The sequence below is a fragment of the Periophthalmus magnuspinnatus genome, chromosome 3 (assembly GCF_009829125.3).
Source record: "Periophthalmus magnuspinnatus isolate fPerMag1 chromosome 3, fPerMag1.2.pri, whole genome shotgun sequence".
NCBI classification, from domain to species: domain Eukaryota; kingdom Metazoa; phylum Chordata; class Actinopteri; order Gobiiformes; family Gobiidae; genus Periophthalmus; species Periophthalmus magnuspinnatus.
In genome coordinates, this window is record NC_047128.1 from 20,661,750 (window position 1) to 20,681,310 (window position 19,561).

The 19,561-nt window shown below is 39.2% G+C and overlaps 1 protein-coding gene across 2 annotated transcripts in view; it reads right to left on the reverse strand.

Moving 5' to 3' along the window:
* The window catches only part of lrrk1 (leucine-rich repeat kinase 1), a 38,091-nt gene extending 34,631 nt beyond the window's left edge, over positions 1 to 3,460 (reverse strand). For both annotated transcript variants that reach the window (XM_033991672.2, XM_055230226.1), the window contains exons 1-3: positions 3,221 to 3,460; positions 2,141 to 2,268; positions 1,552 to 1,733 (exon numbers count right to left, since the gene is read on the reverse strand). In XM_033991672.2, the coding sequence (XP_033847563.1) occupies positions 1,552 to 1,733; positions 2,141 to 2,207 (249 nt within the window). In that variant the 5' untranslated portion in view covers positions 2,208 to 2,268; positions 3,221 to 3,460. The remainder of the gene's footprint in view (positions 1 to 1,551; positions 1,734 to 2,140; positions 2,269 to 3,220) is intronic.
* Positions 3,461 to 19,561: the final 16,101 nt, after the last annotated feature.

Genomic DNA, 19,561 nt, shown 5'->3' on the forward strand with positions numbered 1-19,561 from the left:
ATTAGTTATTACATTAGGAAATGTTACATAAAATGTATAAATTATATTTGCATTGTATTGATATTTTGCAGTGATAGGGTGTTCTGCATGTATGTGTATGGCAGCATGTTCAGCAGCCACCATGGTGACACAATGCACACATTAGCAAACACAGCCAAAAATGTTTTAAGATTGTCAAGCAAAAATATAAAATGGATTTAAACAACTATTTTTCCGGAGACTGTGATTAATACAAGCATTCACGGTGAAAAGGTGAAAGTGACCCACTGAAAAACAGTGCCAGCTAGCTTATCTCATCTGTTACAGTTCCAACTAAGTCGGTTCTTTATGGTCAGATTGTGTTAAAATAAAACTCAGGTTAAAGATCAAAGCCTCAGACATAGCATGCCTACAGTTAGCATCACAACTCCAGGGAATGTTGATGAGATCAGCTGCAAAGTATCAATATTTTACTATACAATGCATGATGTCAAGAGCATTTATTTTGACTAGAATACATTTAAATCAAAATTACACTATTATTGTGTCAAATTATTATAATACTGTGGAGATGGTAAAGGAGACAGAAGACAATGAAACAAATAGTACACTAGAATCACAGGGTTATCTACATTGAGCCCATTTAATGAGTTACTCTGTTCCTGTCTGTAATATGAGTCCCTTCTATTCAGTAGGCGAGAGTGAATAAAGCAGAGCACTGGAAATGTGCAGTGGGGCATTGTGGAAGTTTATTCTCAAAGGACCCCATGTAGCCACGTTAGAGCTAAAACAGTAAGGACAACAAAAAGTATTATAGGGCTTACAATCATATACCAAGGCCTGGTATTACCGACTTTATTTATAAGGGGAAATAATGGATTTGTGTACACCAAAGGATTTAAGTTATGAAAAATAGATGTTAAGTAAATCATTGGAGTCATAGATACTTCTTACAACACAAAAGCCAGAAGGATCCCCAAACTGTGACCTCTTTTTACTTTGTTTAAGTGAATTTAACACTATTCTTATTCTGGCAAAATGGGGTTGATACTATTGGAACTAGATACTCATTTGTGCAGGTGTCATTGTGTTTACACACCAACTCCTTTTTGGGTCCTTGTTTGGGCCCTCTCTATCCCAGGTAGACCTGATATGGTTCTGTTCTAGTCCTGGTTTTGTCCTGGTCCAATTCAGAATTGGTTTCAAATTTAGACAGTTTAGTTCAAATATTAATGTGGACTATGTGGAAGTGTGAGTGCATCCTGAAAAAAGGACAGATTTGGACTTTTCCAGAATAGTTTTAGAATGAATTGGATCTCTATGAGAACTAGTACAAGAGTACAGGACCACATTATATTAAAGAAAAAAAATAACTTTTTATTAATTTTTGCATTTTTTTTAAATCAGTTTGATCAAAATTGGTATTGAAAATGTTGCCTTTTACAAATTTTCTTTGATTGACATTTTAGTCTAGAGTAAAAACTTGAACTTGTTGATTCATGCTAATTAATGTGTTTTAGATTACACCATGACATACACCTGTTATACAGTAATAGACCTGGCTGCCCTTACCCCATCGATGCGAGGCTGTCCGACGCTGCACTCCTGACAGCAGGCCTGCTGGACCAGCTCCCGGGCCACGTCCTGCTCCCCAGACTCATATATGGCCCGGATATTCTCTAAAGTGATGTAGGAGTCCAGTGTGGATCCATGGTCTGGGTCTAAGACAGGAGGGGACATGTCCTCTCCTGGACCTGCAAGACATCCACTACATGTGAACACCAGTGCATACATTATATAATGCAGTCAAGATTTGGGCAGGCTCCTGGCTCTGATACAACGCAGTGTTTTCTTTACAAAATCTGTTTAACAGGTATTTCAGAGGAGAATTTCCTCTATGGACATTTCTGGAGCTGAATTATAAGTAATTCAGCTAAAAGCAGTTAAAATTAAATAAGTAATTAATTAAGTAAATTATTTTTTTGCTCCGACACCAAAAACTAAACACCCTGAGGCAGCAACTTTGTCAGGGCATGTAGAAAAATACTATCAGAACTGATGCCTCACATAATTTTCAGATTTAACAGCTGTTTTCTACATCAAAGAGTGGTCTGTCATACAGCTGCTTAAGAGCTTTAAGAAGGGAGAGACCGTGACGTACTGTCCTGCTGCATCTTCACTGTGGAGGGCCCGGGCTCAGGAGCCCCTTTAACACACCAGTAGGACATTCTGACTCAGGCACTGCGGCACTGAGGCACTTCCATCCTTCAAACCAGACTTGGACTGAGCCTGCAAAGAAAAGAAATTAAGCATTATTTGATCAGCCTTTCTACAAGGTAGTAAATAGCAGTGCAAAAATTATTAGGCTTTTTTGTTCAAATGTGTCCTGACACTAGTTCTGATTGTACTGACCAGGTCATAGAGCAAATAAGTTGCTGATGTTATCTTATTGTTAAAACTATGAAAAGCAATGAGGCTTTGTCAGGTTTGATGCCAGTGCCTTGTCTGTCCTGTTTTCACCTTTTGTCCGTAAGACCTACCTAGCAATTTATACCCAGTGACTCTTTCATAAAAGCACTAAGTGCTTCCTGTTATAGGTAGATGTGGGCCATTAGAGCAGCAGTGCCCTGCGCTTGGGTGCAAGTGCCAGAGCGCACATCTCGCACGAGGCCGCTGGTACAGTGACTTTTATACACTGCTCCTGGTTAGATTTCTAACATTCAGCTCGAGCCTATTAACTACGAAAGACTATTTAAAACAGGCATTATTTCTTCAAAATTGCTTCACTCCACTGATCTCCAGTCTGTGTAGTGATGTGCGTGCGCAGTAGGCTACTCCAAGGTACAAAGCTGGTGTGGCCATAGAAGGTGTTAGGTCCAGTTTTATTACTGCGTATAACAGAGATCTAGTGATGAAGAGATGTTCTTGATTTATGTCCAAACCGACAACCGTCTAACACTATTAGGCCAGTCTCACAGCACCTACACTACAGGTGCTTGAACTTCACATGACACAGTTAAGTTAATGCCTAAATTACACAGACCGGAGCCTGAGATACCAGACTCTTGTCCAGCCCGAGGCTACTGGCAAAGGAACGAAGTTTCACTCTAGATTCCTCAACTAACGCAGGCAACAGTTTAAATCACAGTTATTAACAAATCAAAGCGTAGTTGTAATCCCCAGCCCGTAAATCACAGCCCGTGTCAGACACGGCTGGATACAGTAATAGTTTTATACTTACAGCTTTGTAGAGTGTCGGCATCCTGCTCAAAACAAAAAACACACAAACTTCCTGATTCCACACAGGCGTCGGGTTTCTCTGCAGCGCCGCAGAGACCGGGCTCAGTCCTTCAGGAAGCTGTCTCTGAAGGCTCCGGGTCTGGGAAAACCGAAAGGAAAAAGTGAGCAAAGAAGGCCACTGCCCACTGCAGCAGCCATAGTGTCAGCGCTCAGTGTCCAGCACCATCGCGCCCGAGTGTGGACAAACAGGAGACGTAGAGCTGTGGGCGGGGACAGAGGGCACGGGCTGAGCTGTGGATGTGAGGGACTCAGTTTAGACAAATTAAAGGAACTGTATGCAACTTGCGCTCTTGCTGTTTTAACCTGCAGGTAGAGTAGCCTACACACAGGTCTTTCTCAGTATATGGACCAGTATATGGACAGGTCATGTCTCATGTGAAAGTTCAGAACCTCTAAAATCCACTCACTGAGCTGCAGAGGCTGCACTAGCACTGATCGATGAGTGGCTGCAGGTCCTGTAGTTAGAATTCAGAGAAAGGCATTTTAGTTTAAACTCTCTGGCTTCCCTATGAACATTTTTATTATTACTATTGCAATTTTTTCCAGTTTTTCAAACATCCAGCCCTTTGTGTGGGCTGGGCTGACAGAGGACGGTGGAAAAGGTTGTGGCTCCATCTACTGGTCAAAATGTGCCTCTGCAACACCACATTAGAAAGGAGGCGTGGCGATAGTGGTGTCACATTCACTTAAATCACTTTCCAAATTCATTGTACTTCAACAATCAGACTAAATAAGTAACAGTACCTGCAATTTGCAATAATGGTAATTTTATTATATTTTACTATATTTAATCATCAATGAACACAAATCAAATCTCTAAAAAATAACCTACTTGAGATTTTTCATTAGTGCAACATTTTTTATCTTTACTAATTTGTTGTATCATTTTTACATTTTCTTGAGCAGTTATTTGGAGGATAACAGTTGTTCTGTAAAGCAGTGTTTCTCAAACCATGGTACATGAGGTCCTTCAGGTGGTACTTAAACAATTCTTCACTATGTTATATATTATACTCACTCAAGTAGGCTCTCCTGTACAATAGCAATCAATTTATTTATTGTAGTTTGTTATTTCGAAACTTCTTCTCTTGATTTTATAGTTGACACGATTATTAACACAAAGAGAAAGGAAAACAAATTAGGGCCGCTTGATTTAGAAGAGCATTTGACACACTTATTCTTTACATTTAATCACATTCTGTTGCTTTTTCTCACAGTGATCCTACTGTGACATCTATGGAATACAACGACTCCTGACATTCCTAATTCCGCTCAGTGCTACAATAGGCTCTTTTCATATAGCAGTTTAAGTGAGCACACTCAGTGTCGTGTTGTGAAAACATACAGCAAAACAGCGGGTTGACTGTAATAGCCTACTGTGTTAGCTGCACTGGTCTCAACAAAAGCAAAGACAACATGGCTGATCAGTGTTATTGTGCTGGAATAAAAGAAGAGCGGCTTATTTTACCAAACAACTCATGTTCCCTTAAAAGCAGAAATGATTCTTATTCTTCTAGTTAGGAGCATCATAACCTCAAAATAGCAACAGAGAATACAAATTTGTTAAAAAATATATATATTATGCAAAATTGACTTTTCAGATCTTTCCCAATTTAAAATATATTGTATTTAAATTTGAATTGCTTTATTGCTATAACAACAGAGAACCATGCAATTTCCTTTAAATTAGGTGGGAATCCTTTGTCTGAAAAACAAGAATAGTATAATTTGCTGTTTAACTGTCAGATTACAGATTTGTTGACCTGGTTTATTGTTAATATCTCTGGGCTTATCCCCGTGAAACAAAAGTTGCAGTGTAATTCAAAGTTTTCTCTGTCAGAATAATATAATTTTTCAAATCCAGAGATGTGATTTTATTGTCAGTTAAAAGGACATAAGTTAATAGAGTCAATCTCAAATAATGTCCAAAAATAGATCTCCCATAGAGTTTTATAGGCCTTTGCCCTTCATCTGAAATTATGAAATTATCTAATTCTAAAATGTGAATGCAACTTATGAAGAAAAAGCAGCTGTTAAATTCAAAATAGAGAGGCAGGTAATGGCATAATATAATGGAACTAAACGTTTTGAGTTCTGGAGAAAGAATCCTATGCAGTAGAGCAGGACAATTAATTGAATGAATTCAGTGAATTGGTGTTTTTAATAATGGGGATTTTATTATTTGCAAAGAAGGGTTATTGTGTAATTAAATAACTGAAGTAGTAAAAAATATCTCATTCTAATTTCAGCTATTAAAATTACATTATATATCTACACAAATCTAATTGGAGGCAGTTTATAATTTCTTAATTAATAGGAAATGATCAGAATGAAAATGTAAAAAGTTTCCTAATTTTCTCTCAATTTGATTAAAATAGATTTAAATTGTAATTGTCCAGTGTGTGCAAAAAATAAATAAAAAGAAAAACAAAAGAGGTTTAAGTTAAATAAGTCAAGTGACTGGCATGAAACATAATTCCTATGTTACAGTAATATAAAAATGCTAAAAGAGAAATAAAAATAGAACCTTTAAGATTCTATTTTTATTTATACATTTTGTCACAGTAAAAAACCTTTGTGTGTTCCAGGATTCTGCTCTTCTCATGTTTGTGTACAGGGTAGAAGCCGCCCTCCCAAAGCCATCTGGGCCATTATGCGCCACTGGCTCTGCAGGTGGCTCCCCGGCAAATAACAATGGAATACATTTTGGACACAATATTATGCACATTTTAATAAAAACACTCACCAAACGACTGCTATTTCCACAACAAGAAGAGAGGCATGTTTTACACAGCGGCTGAGAGGGGCCAGAAAGCTCCTGCACACTCTGTTCTCATCTTTATTCTGCAATTCAAATGCTGTTCAAACAGTATTGACATGTTTTCTCGTTGCCACTTTTATTTAAAATATAAACAGCTATAGTCTATCTACCACAGAATATTATGTAGAATATTGAGGATAGTATTGTTATGCAAAGAAGTAAGAGATATGTTTCAATTCAAATTTATTTATATAGCACATTTAAAACAACTTCAGCTGACCAAAGTGCTTCATATAAAAGTCAACAAAAAAGAAATATACAGATAATAGGATACATAGGAAAAGAACAATAAAACCCCAAGATATCCTGTCTAGCTAATATTAAATGCCAGGGAGGTGGGTTTTCAGTCTAGTCTTAAACTGCGTTACAGACTGAGAGGATCTGACAGGCAGAGGGAGGCTCCTCCATAGTCTTGACACTATCACAAAAAAGGTGATAGTGCAGTAACTCCCTCAAAAAAAGAGGACCCATAGAGTGCAGACATTTAAACACTGTCTTGAATTGCACCCGATATGAAATAGGGAGCCAGTGCAGGTTGTACAGCACAGGTGTGATGTGCTCGCATCTCTGTTTTTGTCAACAGATGAACTGCAGCATTCTGGATATTCTGTAAATTCTGCAGGGAGCCCTGGTACAACCCCGAGTACAAAGAATTATAATAATCCAGATACAACATTACAAATGTGTGGATTGCTTTTTCAAAATCTGCCTGGGGAAGGTAAGGTTTTACTTAACCAAGGAGTCTCAACTGAAAGAAACTGGGCTTTATGACAGAGCTAATGTGCTTGTCCAGTTTGAACATAGTCCACAATCACTGCAGGGTGACAATAAGTGCACAGAGGACAGTGGACAGAGGACCAATCACACTGTCATGCAAAAGCAGTGGGTTAGTTTGGCCAGACAATTCTAAGGGAGACACAAAGGAGGAGTACTGTTGTAAATTCACAGAAAAAAAACACAAAAAAACACCTGTCTGACAGATAGGATCAAAATCAACAGAGTGCAGTACACTTAATGCCCACATGTGTCTCCAGGCAGGACAGAAGGATGCTCTAATCCACCGTGCCGAAGGCAGCTGATAAGTCTAAAAGCAAAAGAACTGAGGATTTCCCAGAGTCAACAGTTAGAAAGGTCATTAAAAACTTTTAAAAGAGCAGTTTCCGTACTGTGCTGGGATTTAAAACCAGACTAGAATTTTTCACAATTTCGGAAAGATTAAGGTAAGTCTGCAGTTGCTCATATGCAACCTAAAACCATTGACATAAAGGGAAACTTTGAGATGGGTCAAATGTTAGAAAGAATATTTGGGTAAAGATTAGGCTTTTTGATGAGTGGCTGGACCAGAGCATGTTTCAGGGCAGTAGGAAAACTACCAGACATCAGAGACAAGTTCACAACATTAGCAATATAAGGTTCAATAGAATCAAAAACATCCTTAAACAGACAACTTGGAATAATATCTACTGGACACAAAGAAGGCTTGAGCTGTTGAATAATTTTTTATCAAGTCTGAGAGACACTGGCTCAAAACACTCAAAGGCTGAATTACAGACTGTTGGAGGTACAAAGTCCACAAGTGCGTCCGATGCCAGTCTAAGAGCAGAGACTTTGAATGATAAGAAGTTATCGGAGAGTATAGAGGAGGGCACGACAACATTTGCTTTACATGTATTTACACGAAACTTCAAAGTACTAAAAAACATCTTGTGGCAGTTTCTTGATACCAGGTTTGATTTAAAACTACATTTGGCTGCTTTAACTTCTCTCTGATATTCCACAAGACTGTCTCTTCATATTTGCAGGGACCTGTAGATGGTCTTTTTTTCAATTTCCTCTCAGTGCGTCTACATGCGTGCCTGACCTAATGCATTGTCTCATTAAGCCAAGGCTGTGCTATGGGCTTTGTGTGCTTTAGACTTAATGGAGCCACTGACTAACCCACACTTTAAGGCAGTGTTTTACAGAACAACACTGCAAAGTAGTCTGAAAAGTGCATTTCGCAAATCTCCATCACATTCACATCAAGACCAAAGGACAACATCAAATCCAGAGTGTGTCCTTTCATGTGTGTTGAGGCCCTCACCAACTGGGTTATGTTAAACGAATCAATCAAGTTTAAACAGTGTTTCGCCAGAGGTCTGGATTCACAAAAGACATGAATATTAAAATCCAGGATAATCAAAAACTGGTCATAGTGCAGTAATAGGCCTGTCAGGAGATCTGTGAAGTCCTGAATAAAATCTTTATTGAACTTTGGAGGGTGATACACCATGTTACGGCCCAGGCCTCCAGCTCCTCCTACAGCTATGTGTCGAGTCCCTGCTGCTGATCCCCATTTCTGTGTGCAAGCTTTGATCCGACAGACCTCTCCTGCGACACTGAGACACTTTGACTTTGTGACTTAGTTCTGAGACTGGTGTGTTTCTTTGTTATTAAAATTTGCATACTTTAGTTTTGTTACCTTTATTACTTTTAGTTATAAATTCAGCTGCTCTGTTACCTTAACATTCCCTTTAAATCAGTGGTTCTTAACCTTGTTGGAGGTACTGAACCCCACCAGTTTCATATACACATTCACCAAACCATTGATTATTGAATACTTCAAGACATATATATGTTTTACTGGTGCACAAAATGAACTGTGCATTAACATCACTGTGTTCAAAGTAAAACCTGTAAAACCAATACAATGCATGAACTCACAACAAATTACATACATACCTTTTCACAAAGACTCAACCTTTTTTAATACTACCACACTGAAATTATTTTAATTTAACCTTATGTATTTCAATAATGAACTTATTGTACTTATGCTATTTATTGTTTTTAACATTTTAACACACACCCATCACCTAATTTCCATCAGGCTAGAATAATAATGAATATTTACTGCAAATCAGTGTGACTTCTGCTGTTGCCTTTGAGAGACCAGTTCAGAAACGCGCAAAGTCTGTTCCTTTTCTTCATTTTTATGTCGTGTTATGTTTTTATGCCGTTCAAACGGCTCATTTAAGTTGGGCAGGTACTTCGATGGACACATCAAAGGGTGCATTTGTTGAATTGGGCCAACGTCTGAAGACGCTCACAGTCCGCTAATCATATGAGTCTGGTGCGTGCCTTGACCTCCGCCGAGCCCCTGAGACTGACTCACTGAACCCCTAGGGTTCGATCGAACCCAGGTTAAGAACCACTGCTTTAAATAAATCATAATTATTGTTTACCATTTTCCATCTTGGTTTGTTACTTCCCCTGTCCCTAGTTGAGCTGGGTTGGAACAAACAAAGCACACAGGACCGGGATGTTACATTTTACTGTTAAAGTCTGAAGTTCAAAACCAAGTCTATCAGAACCTGCTTACAGATGCAGCTGGATTTGAAAACTGTTGCGAACCCCCACCTCTGCCAGTAATCTGAGGAGAACACAGACAGAAACAGTCAGGCTGTAAAAGTTCTGAGAATGGGGAAGACTCATCAGCTTGGAACCATGTCTCGGTGAGCAACATAAAATCCAGTTTTAGCAAAGTAAAGAGATCATTCAAAAAAAATGTTTTATTAGCTAGCGATCTAGCATTGAAAAGGCCCAAGAGGAGAGTCACATCCTCGGGACCTCATGTAGAGCTGAGCTATGGTGCAGTGACCGGAAGCATCCCAAATCCACACTGCAGTATTTGTCTGGGCGTTTGTGCAGTGGTGCCACCAGCGGCAAGTGACACAGGGCGGAGTCTAGATGCACGGGACTCACAGGCTGGATCCACCGTAATCCGTGTGATCTTTGAGGAGAGGAATAATTCCAGAATTAGACCTTCAGTAAAATGCCTCCATACTTTCTGGACCATGAGGAGACAGGTGAGTGCAGCAGGTGGGCCGGGAATGATGCAAAGTGAGGAGGGAATCTGGATGATTGATCCTCAAAATTATGATTAAGAAAGCATTCATGAGATCACTTTAGATGACTCCGTATGCTTTTAGCTTGTTAAATAATGTAAAAATAAATAAATAAAGTTAAAAACCTAGTAAAAAAATATGGATATGGTTACCTAATCTTTTGTATTTTAATAATAATGCTTATGATTTATCTAGCGCCTTTCAAGACACCCACGGTGCTTTACACTGTATTCATTCACTCCACACTTGGACTGAAAGAAGCAAACTTGTCAATCTGTGCCATTGGCTTCTCCAATCATCAACATTTTCTTACACATCACATTCATACTAGGAAGTGTGGGTGAAATGTCTTGCTTAAGGACACAATGACCTAGTCTTCTCGGGTGGTCTCCTTTCCAAGTACTAACCAGCCCAGGCCATGCTTAGCTTGCAATATCAGTTGGGATTGGGCATTGACAGGTATGGCCACTTAATAATAAAGTTCAGGATATGGAATGTAGATTTGAGCAACATCTGCTGGCCAAAGCTCAAACTGCAAATCCAGACCTTATGTTTTTGGCAAAAGTAGTAGGTTAAGTAAAACTAAGGTTAAGTTGCTTATGCATGCTCAAAAAACTCTGGGCAATTTGAATGTTAGCATAGAAAATAAGAAACAAATTAAAACATACACAAAAGATGGAGGTTTGTCGTGCATATGCCATCTTGAGTCCTGGACAGCTCCCTGTGCGGTGTTCCCACTAATAAGACACCACGGGTGGAATTCTGAGGAGCTGGAAGGAGTGTCAGAGGTAAGGGAAGTCTGGAGAAACCAATGAAGATGGAGGGGCAAATTTAGACAATTACAATCACGGTTCTGCATAATTCTAATAGCATTTATCTCTATAGCATGTTATTAAAGAAAAGTCTTTTTGAGGAGGACAGTAGACCATTCATTTTGTAAATGAACCATTCTCCTCAAAGAAAACTCAATTTGGCTTTGGCTGTGTATCAGAAATCTTTTTCCTTAAATTTGGGTCCACCCCCTGCCTTTCTCCATTGGTTTGCCTAACAATGTTTCATAGCATGCAGTAGTCAGAACTAGATACTCATTTGAGCAGCTATCAATACTAAAAAGTCACATTCACAGGGGGGAAATTAAGCTTTCCTGAATACCTTTAGAATGATCTTGAGCTGTGTCAGAACAAGTAGAAGACCACATGGACTTGTATACGCCCACGGACCACTATGGAACCTACCTGTATGACACAGATCGCACAGATATAAGGCCACATAGTAATGTACAAGAAAGCACTATGGTTAAAAGTTTAAAATAAAAGTTGTTGTTTTTTTTTTTTTTTACAATCATCTTGGTATTGGAATTGGTATCAAGTATTGAGTCTATTCCTTAGTATCAAAATCGTATTTGAAATGTTAGTGTATATATATATATATATATATATATATATATATATATATATATATATATATATATATATATATATATATATATATATATATATATATATATATATATATATATGCTCATAACTTGGCTATTTGTGTCCTTTCCCTATTTCTTCACATAATGTAGGCATAAGTATCAATATTGTATGCAGCTACTTAAAGAGCCTTTATGGCACTATTTTTCATTATAATGCTGCTTTCTCATCTAAAATGTGGAATTTCCAATCTTTACTGAACTAATGCAGCATTTTGAGTTCTGGAGATGCAGACACACTAATAATAAAGGATTACTCAAACATCTGTGAATCAAACAAAACACAACCCCAGGTATGTTTTTTTGAGTAGGTAACAGCATTGAGAATCAATTTTGTCAAGTATGAGGCCCATTAAAAATAAACCCCACACAATCGCATGCTTCATTTAACTAAACATGCTCCATAAGTGTAAAAACCTGACTGGATCATGTATTGGTGGTTGTATGTGTAGGCAGATGTGTGTGTGTGAGCGTGGACTTATGTGTGTCTGGACAGCACTGATGAAATTACACAGTGAACACATCCTGTTTGGCTCCTTCAGCAGAGCCACAGTATCTGCGCTGGTTAAAGACAAGTAAGCCGGATTAGCATATTTGAGGCAAATGGGGAATGGGCTTTGTGGAGTGGGCTTAGCGCTAAAGCCGCATCGACGCGCGCTCACAATGCTCTTCCACAGCAGCCGGGGAGCGAGGAGCGAGTGGAGGTCCAGGACAATCTACACAAGTTTGCTGTGATTGTCAATGGTTGTTGTGGGGATTTGCTGGAGATCACTCACATATGGGCCTTCATTACGGAGACAGCATTGATTCGTCAACGCCTGGCTCAGACTAATGCATTACACGCTTTCACACGCCGGTACATCTGGGCTGGCATTTAAGCTCATTACTCACTTGAATTGTGTCCCCGAACTCAGGCTGTAAACAACTTTATTTATTTTACAAATGAGATAATACAAAAGTTCTTGATGAAGTGTGACTTACAATTGTATCTTGATCTCGCTAAATTCCCTCGGCCATAATAAAAGGTGCACTAACATTTCTGGTGCTGTTACATTCTTCTCTCCATGGAGACGTTATAGCATTGACTGAAATGTTACACAGCAGGATATTAAATCAGATCAGATACAAATCAATACTAAAACTAGTAGGAAAGCTAGATAATCATTTGAGCAGATAACAACACAACAAAAAAGTCCACACACTGCACATAGACTCGTATATGCCCATGAACCACTGTAGACCTACCTGCAAAACAGAGGGATTACACAGATATAACACACGGAACACATGGTAATATAAAGAAAGTACTACGATGTTGCAAATAAAATTCTATTGTCTAAATAAAGTCTTTTTGAATTTTTAAAAAAAATTGTCATCGTGGTATCAGAATCGGTAATGCATATCGAGTCTATTTCTTAGGATCAAAATTGAGTTTGATACACTAATTAGGGATGGGACGAGACATAACTTCCACAAAACAAAATACAAGATATGAGATACGAGACTGGATCCACAGGCACAAGAGAAAATTAGATTTTAACATTATTTATGATGAATAACTTGTGTGGTTCAGTTCACAATTTTTGACTTACTTTATAATAGATTTACTTTTGTTCGCTCTGCTTTTTGGAACTACAGCTTCTCATGAAATGTAACCCGCCAAAACTTAACTCCTTTTTGTTTAGTCCAAATGTAAACACAACATCTACATCACTACATCATACAGTGGCCCCGTCGTTCTCTAGAAAGTGCTCAATATTTTTAAAATCCAATTTTATTTACAATGCATTTCCATTCCTTATAATGTGTATACAAGTGCTTTAAACTAGTTATTTATCTTGCTTTGTATTGCAGTTAGCAATGATTTTCTTGTCCATTCAATGACAATATTTTATTTATGGATACAGCAGAACATATCCATTGACAGAATGTAGATGATGCACTGGCCTAAATGTTGAATTTTCCTTCTGGCAGCAGATCAGACAAAGGCTTCTGCCCAAAGTGTCCCAAATGCCCATAGTGCTACAGATGACATTCTTTTCTCTCCTCTGTCACTAGAAATACACAAATGTCACATAATTTGCCAAGTATGGAAACTGTATAATGCTGAGATTACCTCTTAATAGGGGTAGGACGAGACACAATTTTCACAAGACGAAACACAAGTTTGGGTCCACAATAACAAGCCAAGACAAGGTTTTGACATAATTTGTAAAAGAAATATTGTGCGATCCAGTTCACATTTTTAGCCTACCAAATGTTTAATTTATCAGTGTGTTTTGAAACTACAGGTTTTGTCCAATCCAAATATGATTAAAAAAAATCACAAGATAATTATTTCTCATGTGTGCACATGCGAGATATTCTGACACAAGATCTTGTCCCATCCCCAACTCTTAAGGAACACATATTGTATTTAGCTTCATTCACGCTGGTTTAAGTAATCCTCTGTTAAAAGTCCTTTGACTTTGAGCATCACCAAACGCTATTTCTTGTGACTGTGATGTCACAGATAGAAGCACTGCACAGTTTTTAAGTCTGTAAATCATTACCAGACTCGTATAATGCATTTCTGCTGCCAAATTGCTCTAGTAATTCCCTCTGCTGCCAATAGATGGCACCCTGCAGTGTATTGAGCACTAAGGCTGTCAATTATAATTTTTTATTAAGCATAATTTTAAGTTCTAAATCATGCTATTCCAAAGCAAGGGTACTCAAGACCATGTTTACAGGCATAATACATAATATTTGTTCTTCAGTGCCATTTTTTATGAAGCAATTAGAGTAAACCTCTATGGTCTCTGGTGTGTCACACTGGATACTTGTGGTATTAAATTGGACATGTAAATGTCAGTTTGCTGTTAATTAGTTTTCATGCACAGTACATATGGCCAGCATGAGTCATCCCAACTCTCTGTCCTCAGGTCCAGTCACTTGGGCCCATTCCCAATCTAAGGTACAGATTTTATGTCCACACCAATTGGCTATTGATGTTTGTATTGATCATGTAAGCATACGTGGCAAGGACAGCACTAACTCTTTCTTGGATTATTACAAGGACTGGATGTGTTCACCACAGCTGGACACCATGTTGCATACACTGACGGCACACTTTCCTTCTACTTACTGACCAAAACTTGTACATAAATGTTGATCCATCAACTATGGGTTCCATGGTTTGTACTTGTGCTGTAATTTACCATGCACATTTATAATTATCATGGTTTAAGGTGTCTTGTTAACTTTTTGTTAAGCTAGTATGTTTATGGGCCCAATTACAATGGCCTTGTGGTTCTCAAACTTTTCACACCAGGTACCTCCAAAGAGAAGATTTAGTGTCCAGGTCTAATTTAGGGCCAGGTCTAATCTAGGGCTAAACCAGGTCAAAAAGTGGACTACACCCCCCCCACCCCCACCCTAATAGACACACACGTCAAGCTAATGTTATAGCCCTCACTGCCTAACAGAAGCCTGGATTTTAACAGCTAATGGCCATACCCAAAAAGTTACCTTAGGTGGATACCTTTTCACTGAGTTAGCATTCTCCTGTGTCCATTGTTATGCAGTGTGTGTCCATGTTGTTGTATATTCATATAGACAGTGATTCACGCATGACCACGCACTTTCACTCCCTTGACTACAATTACCGCTGCTAATCTGTCACCCACGCGTCGGCCGCATCCCTCCTTCACCAAACTAATTCAACCTGGACAGCCCACGCCGCGCCTAATCCAACGCGGCCATTTACATTTAGAACGCTTTCCGCTTTATCAAATCATCCCGACATTGTGGTAAATTCACTTTCCCTAAATCCCCCTTGGAAGAGGAGATTAAAATGGCGGAGCACGGCGGGTCAGGGAGAAAATAAAAGCAAATTGAAAGGTGCTCATTTGTCTGCTCGGACGCTTTCATGGAAACCGCATTGTGTCCAAATGTAATTAGCGCAGCCTGGAAAAACGTTTTTGGAGTGCGGCGTAATTCCGTGGGGCATTCACGGGAGGCGTCGGGACATGGAAGCAGTGTCAAAGTCTAATGCTTTTCTTTAGTACGGCCTATTGACTGCCCGCGCAAACCCAATCATCAAGATATAATTATGGACATCCAATATTGAAAATGGTGCTGCTGGCTTATGATCGTCTTCATTGGCTGGGGGTTCTTGTAGTCACAGAGTGGGGCTAATGGACGGCCACATGAAGCTGCACGTGCCACTGTAAATGTTAGAAGGTAAAAGAAGTGTGCTACTGCGGCAGGGAGGCTGCAAACAGTACAGCTAAACCACTCATTACTTCAAGCTACAGTGTAGTAGAGTTTTTTAATGTGTCAGTAATACAGTGCATTTACTTTGAAAGCTACGACAGAGTTTAGTACAGCCTACTTTTTGTTTCAGATTACTGGACTTTCACAATTCACCATTTACAGTGTTATGCTAAAAGAGCTTCTGTAGATGCATCTAGCAATGTTTACTGTGTTAAGTTGCTAATGCTACCTTGCCTGACCAGCCAGCACCTTCTACATTCTGTTTGAAGCCAGAAGACAGGGCCGGCCCTAGCCTTTAGGGGGCCCTAAGCAGAATTTTCCTTGGGGGCCCTCACGACATCAGCAACACAAATCCCTCATTGCATCTTGATACTGCACAGATCTCTACAGATTACAGGCTGTATAAATAACACACCATAGACATCAAGAATCTTACGTCAGACACAGTACCGTATCAAAATAGGTGGTGCATTATAATGTGGCCCTATTGGCTAAAGTGAGAATAAACGTACATGTTGTAAAAGCTATATGATAGATTCACAGAAGAAGGCTGTGCAGTCGGTCACAAACACAGCAACACCACCTTACGCTGGGCCTGGGCTGGGCCCCGCCACCTGCTACTACACCTGCCGCTGCGATGCTATGCTATGCTAAGTGCTAATAGCATGTTGACATACTCGAGATAGCGGTGGGTGGTGACATTGTGAATTAAAATGACGATAACGTAACTTGTCACATTAATTGCATTAACCTCTTTGTAAGATTCACTCAACATTACCTCTAGATTAATGTTTCTTCTCTTCTTTTTACGCTTCTCCGCACCCGACGGGTAGCTTCGTTTGGACATGATGAAGATGATGACAACTCAGAACAATCGGGCACAATACTGTTATATTATGCATTTGTTTACTTCACAGTCGTGCTCGCTTACAATGAAGTTGGCCAATCATCGCAAGATCAGGTGTAGTGTCATTCAGTAGGTTGCCAGATTGTGAATACAAATACATCATGTGTGCACTACACAGTGCACTTACTGCGCTACAGCCGAGATGCGTCAGTAGCGCGTACTGCGCACGTACTAAATGCAATGTCTATTGTGGGGGGTTGCCAGATTGGGGGCCCTCCTGAGTCCTCGGGGCCCTAAGCGACCGCTTAGTTCGCTTATAGGCTGGGCCGGCCCTGCCAGAAGAGTCTGAAATCAGACCATAGAACATGAAAAACCTTTGTCCTAATTAGGGACAATCTTACCACAACCACTAATTTGTATCAGCTGTCTCTCAAATGTGGACATCTCCTCTGGAAAATTCTTGTATCATTCAGAAAAAAATATATAACTTCTTTTACCTGAGACAAATCAGAGCTTGGTGCTTTTGTTTCCCCTTTGTCACATAAGCCGCCATGTGTGTTTTTACCCAAACAGAGCATGTGTCTCCCTGATTTGTTAATCTGTCAGTCATTCTCTCTGGAATTGGGAAGACAGAGTACAGTTCCAAATAAGTAGTGTAACCTGCAATATACACTTTAACCAAATCCAAAAATTCCACTGAAGGAATCCTCTCACAAACTATCAAAGTATTTCCCCGCTGCCTGTTTGAGTCACCATGCAGCGTGTAGATATCTCCAGTGTCCTACATATGAACTACTGCGGTGAAATGGCACCTGTAGCCACTGACACTGACCACATGTCCACAATAAGCACACAGAATAACAGAGAGGCAGACAGACAAAAGGAGAAAGGGAGTGTTCCTACAGACGTCTCTTACATAATAAATTGAGGGAACAGATCCACGATTATAGTGACACTGCCTGTGCACAGATTTGAACTAGATACACACACAGCTAATACATCACATTCTGGAATTAGCATGTTTAAATCCCACACAGACGACAAAATAAGTTTATGGGGGAATCCAAATAAAAACCTGAATCACCTTAAATATGTTTTATTGCCATTGTCAGTGAACAAAATTCACAAACTAGGAACTTGCTTTGGATGTGGTACAACATAAAACAAACCATCTGTAACCAGGTACTTAATAGAATAAGGCAATTGCTAAATAACTGCTTAAATTAGTAACCAAATTAGCAATTGTATAAGATGGACCAGGGACTAGGTCCTGAAGGAGGGTTATAAGGCAAAGGTTAGAGCCAAAAAAGAATGAATAATTGGAACCACAGGTAAAGCTTAAAATAATTGTATTGGGCAGAATGAACAAATAACATTAACAGTAACATTCACCCATAAAACAAAAATATACCTCAGTGTCCTTATTTGAGCTCAGATTATGTAAAGTCCTGCCGGCTTAGTAGTCAGTTATTAGTTAGTCAAATCAAAAATCCTTTGATGCAGTGTACCGTCCTAACACACTCCAATTGCCCATAGTGGTGGGAGAACAGCCTGCTCTCTCAGAAGGCCAAACTTTGGTCCGCTTGAGTTCAGTTCAAACAGGAAGGCTCGCCCCCCTCCTTAGGAAGAAATCCAGTTCCAAGGTCCACTCTAAAAAACCTAGCCTGTATGGAAACAGGGATATTACTATAGAGTTTGCATTTCTTGCTTATTATGGCCATAGAGTAACTGCAATTATTTCTATCAATCATATTCAAATAAATCCTTTCAGTGTAGCTTATAATCATGAGATGTAAACAATATATCTCATAAAAGCATGTTCAAATGTCAGACGTTTACATTTTAAACAATTAAACATGTATAAACCATAAACTACAGAAAACTCTACTTTTACAGTACAGTACCTTTAAAAATGTACTGAATATCATTGTAATAAACCATTACTCTTAGTCATGGAAAATAACATTCTCATTTCTTTGCAATATAATAAATTTGTATTTGCAATACAACCAAAAATAAATAAATGCCCATATCTGTGTTTTTAGAGTGCAATATTAGCGCCAGGGCAAATGAGGACAGTGGTGACGTCACACACTCAAATCACAGCACGGAGCTCGTATTAAATACAAAAATAAAATAAAATCTTTTTTTATATATTGAAATAGTTTAGCTTCAATAGAGCACTGTTATCATGGCTTATTTTCCCATTTAATAGCACTAAATTGTCCATAAGCACATAGACGTGCCCGTGCGATAGCACATAAGAGCTCATAGGGAAACCCCGTGCATTTTTCCCCATGGCCAGAACAGGAGGCTTAGCTTTAGCTGCTAAATTAGCCGCTAACTAGCACACACTCCAGCTCCGTACAAAGGCACTCACCGAGACGCTGCGATGGTATATTTCACTGAGAGTCCAGTTAGTGATGGTAAAACCGAAACCTCATGAAACATTGAACCACTTTGAGACAACTGCACTGAAAATGACACACTGCTTCGAATCATTTGACACAGTCAGAAGAGCGACATCTGCTGGATTTGTCTGTAATGCATTTGTGTGGATGTGACGTAAAGCTTCTGTGAAGTTCGCTAATTCCTCTAACCCCCACTCCCCTTATCTGTGACTTTTATCTGAATGAATTTGATCACTTCCATTTTATTTTTATTCTCTTATAACTTATTCTCCTGTTTATTATGAGACATGAATACGTAACGAGGCTTCGGTTTGACATCACGTGATTTTTGGCGTGGTGAAGTGCGTATCGAAACAATGCTCAGCAACACTTCCGCTTCATAGGGTTGGTACAGTGTCGAGCTGAGAGGGTTCGAGAGTAACATCTCTAAGTCCAGTTCCTTCAGCCCAGTTCCCCTGCAGATCTAAAACAGTGAATTTATCTTTAGATTGTAACGTAACATTAGCATGTTAGCTCCACTGTTATCCACAGTGGTTACAAAGGCGGCTCAGGACCGGTTCTCTGATGTCTCCGGTTAATGTC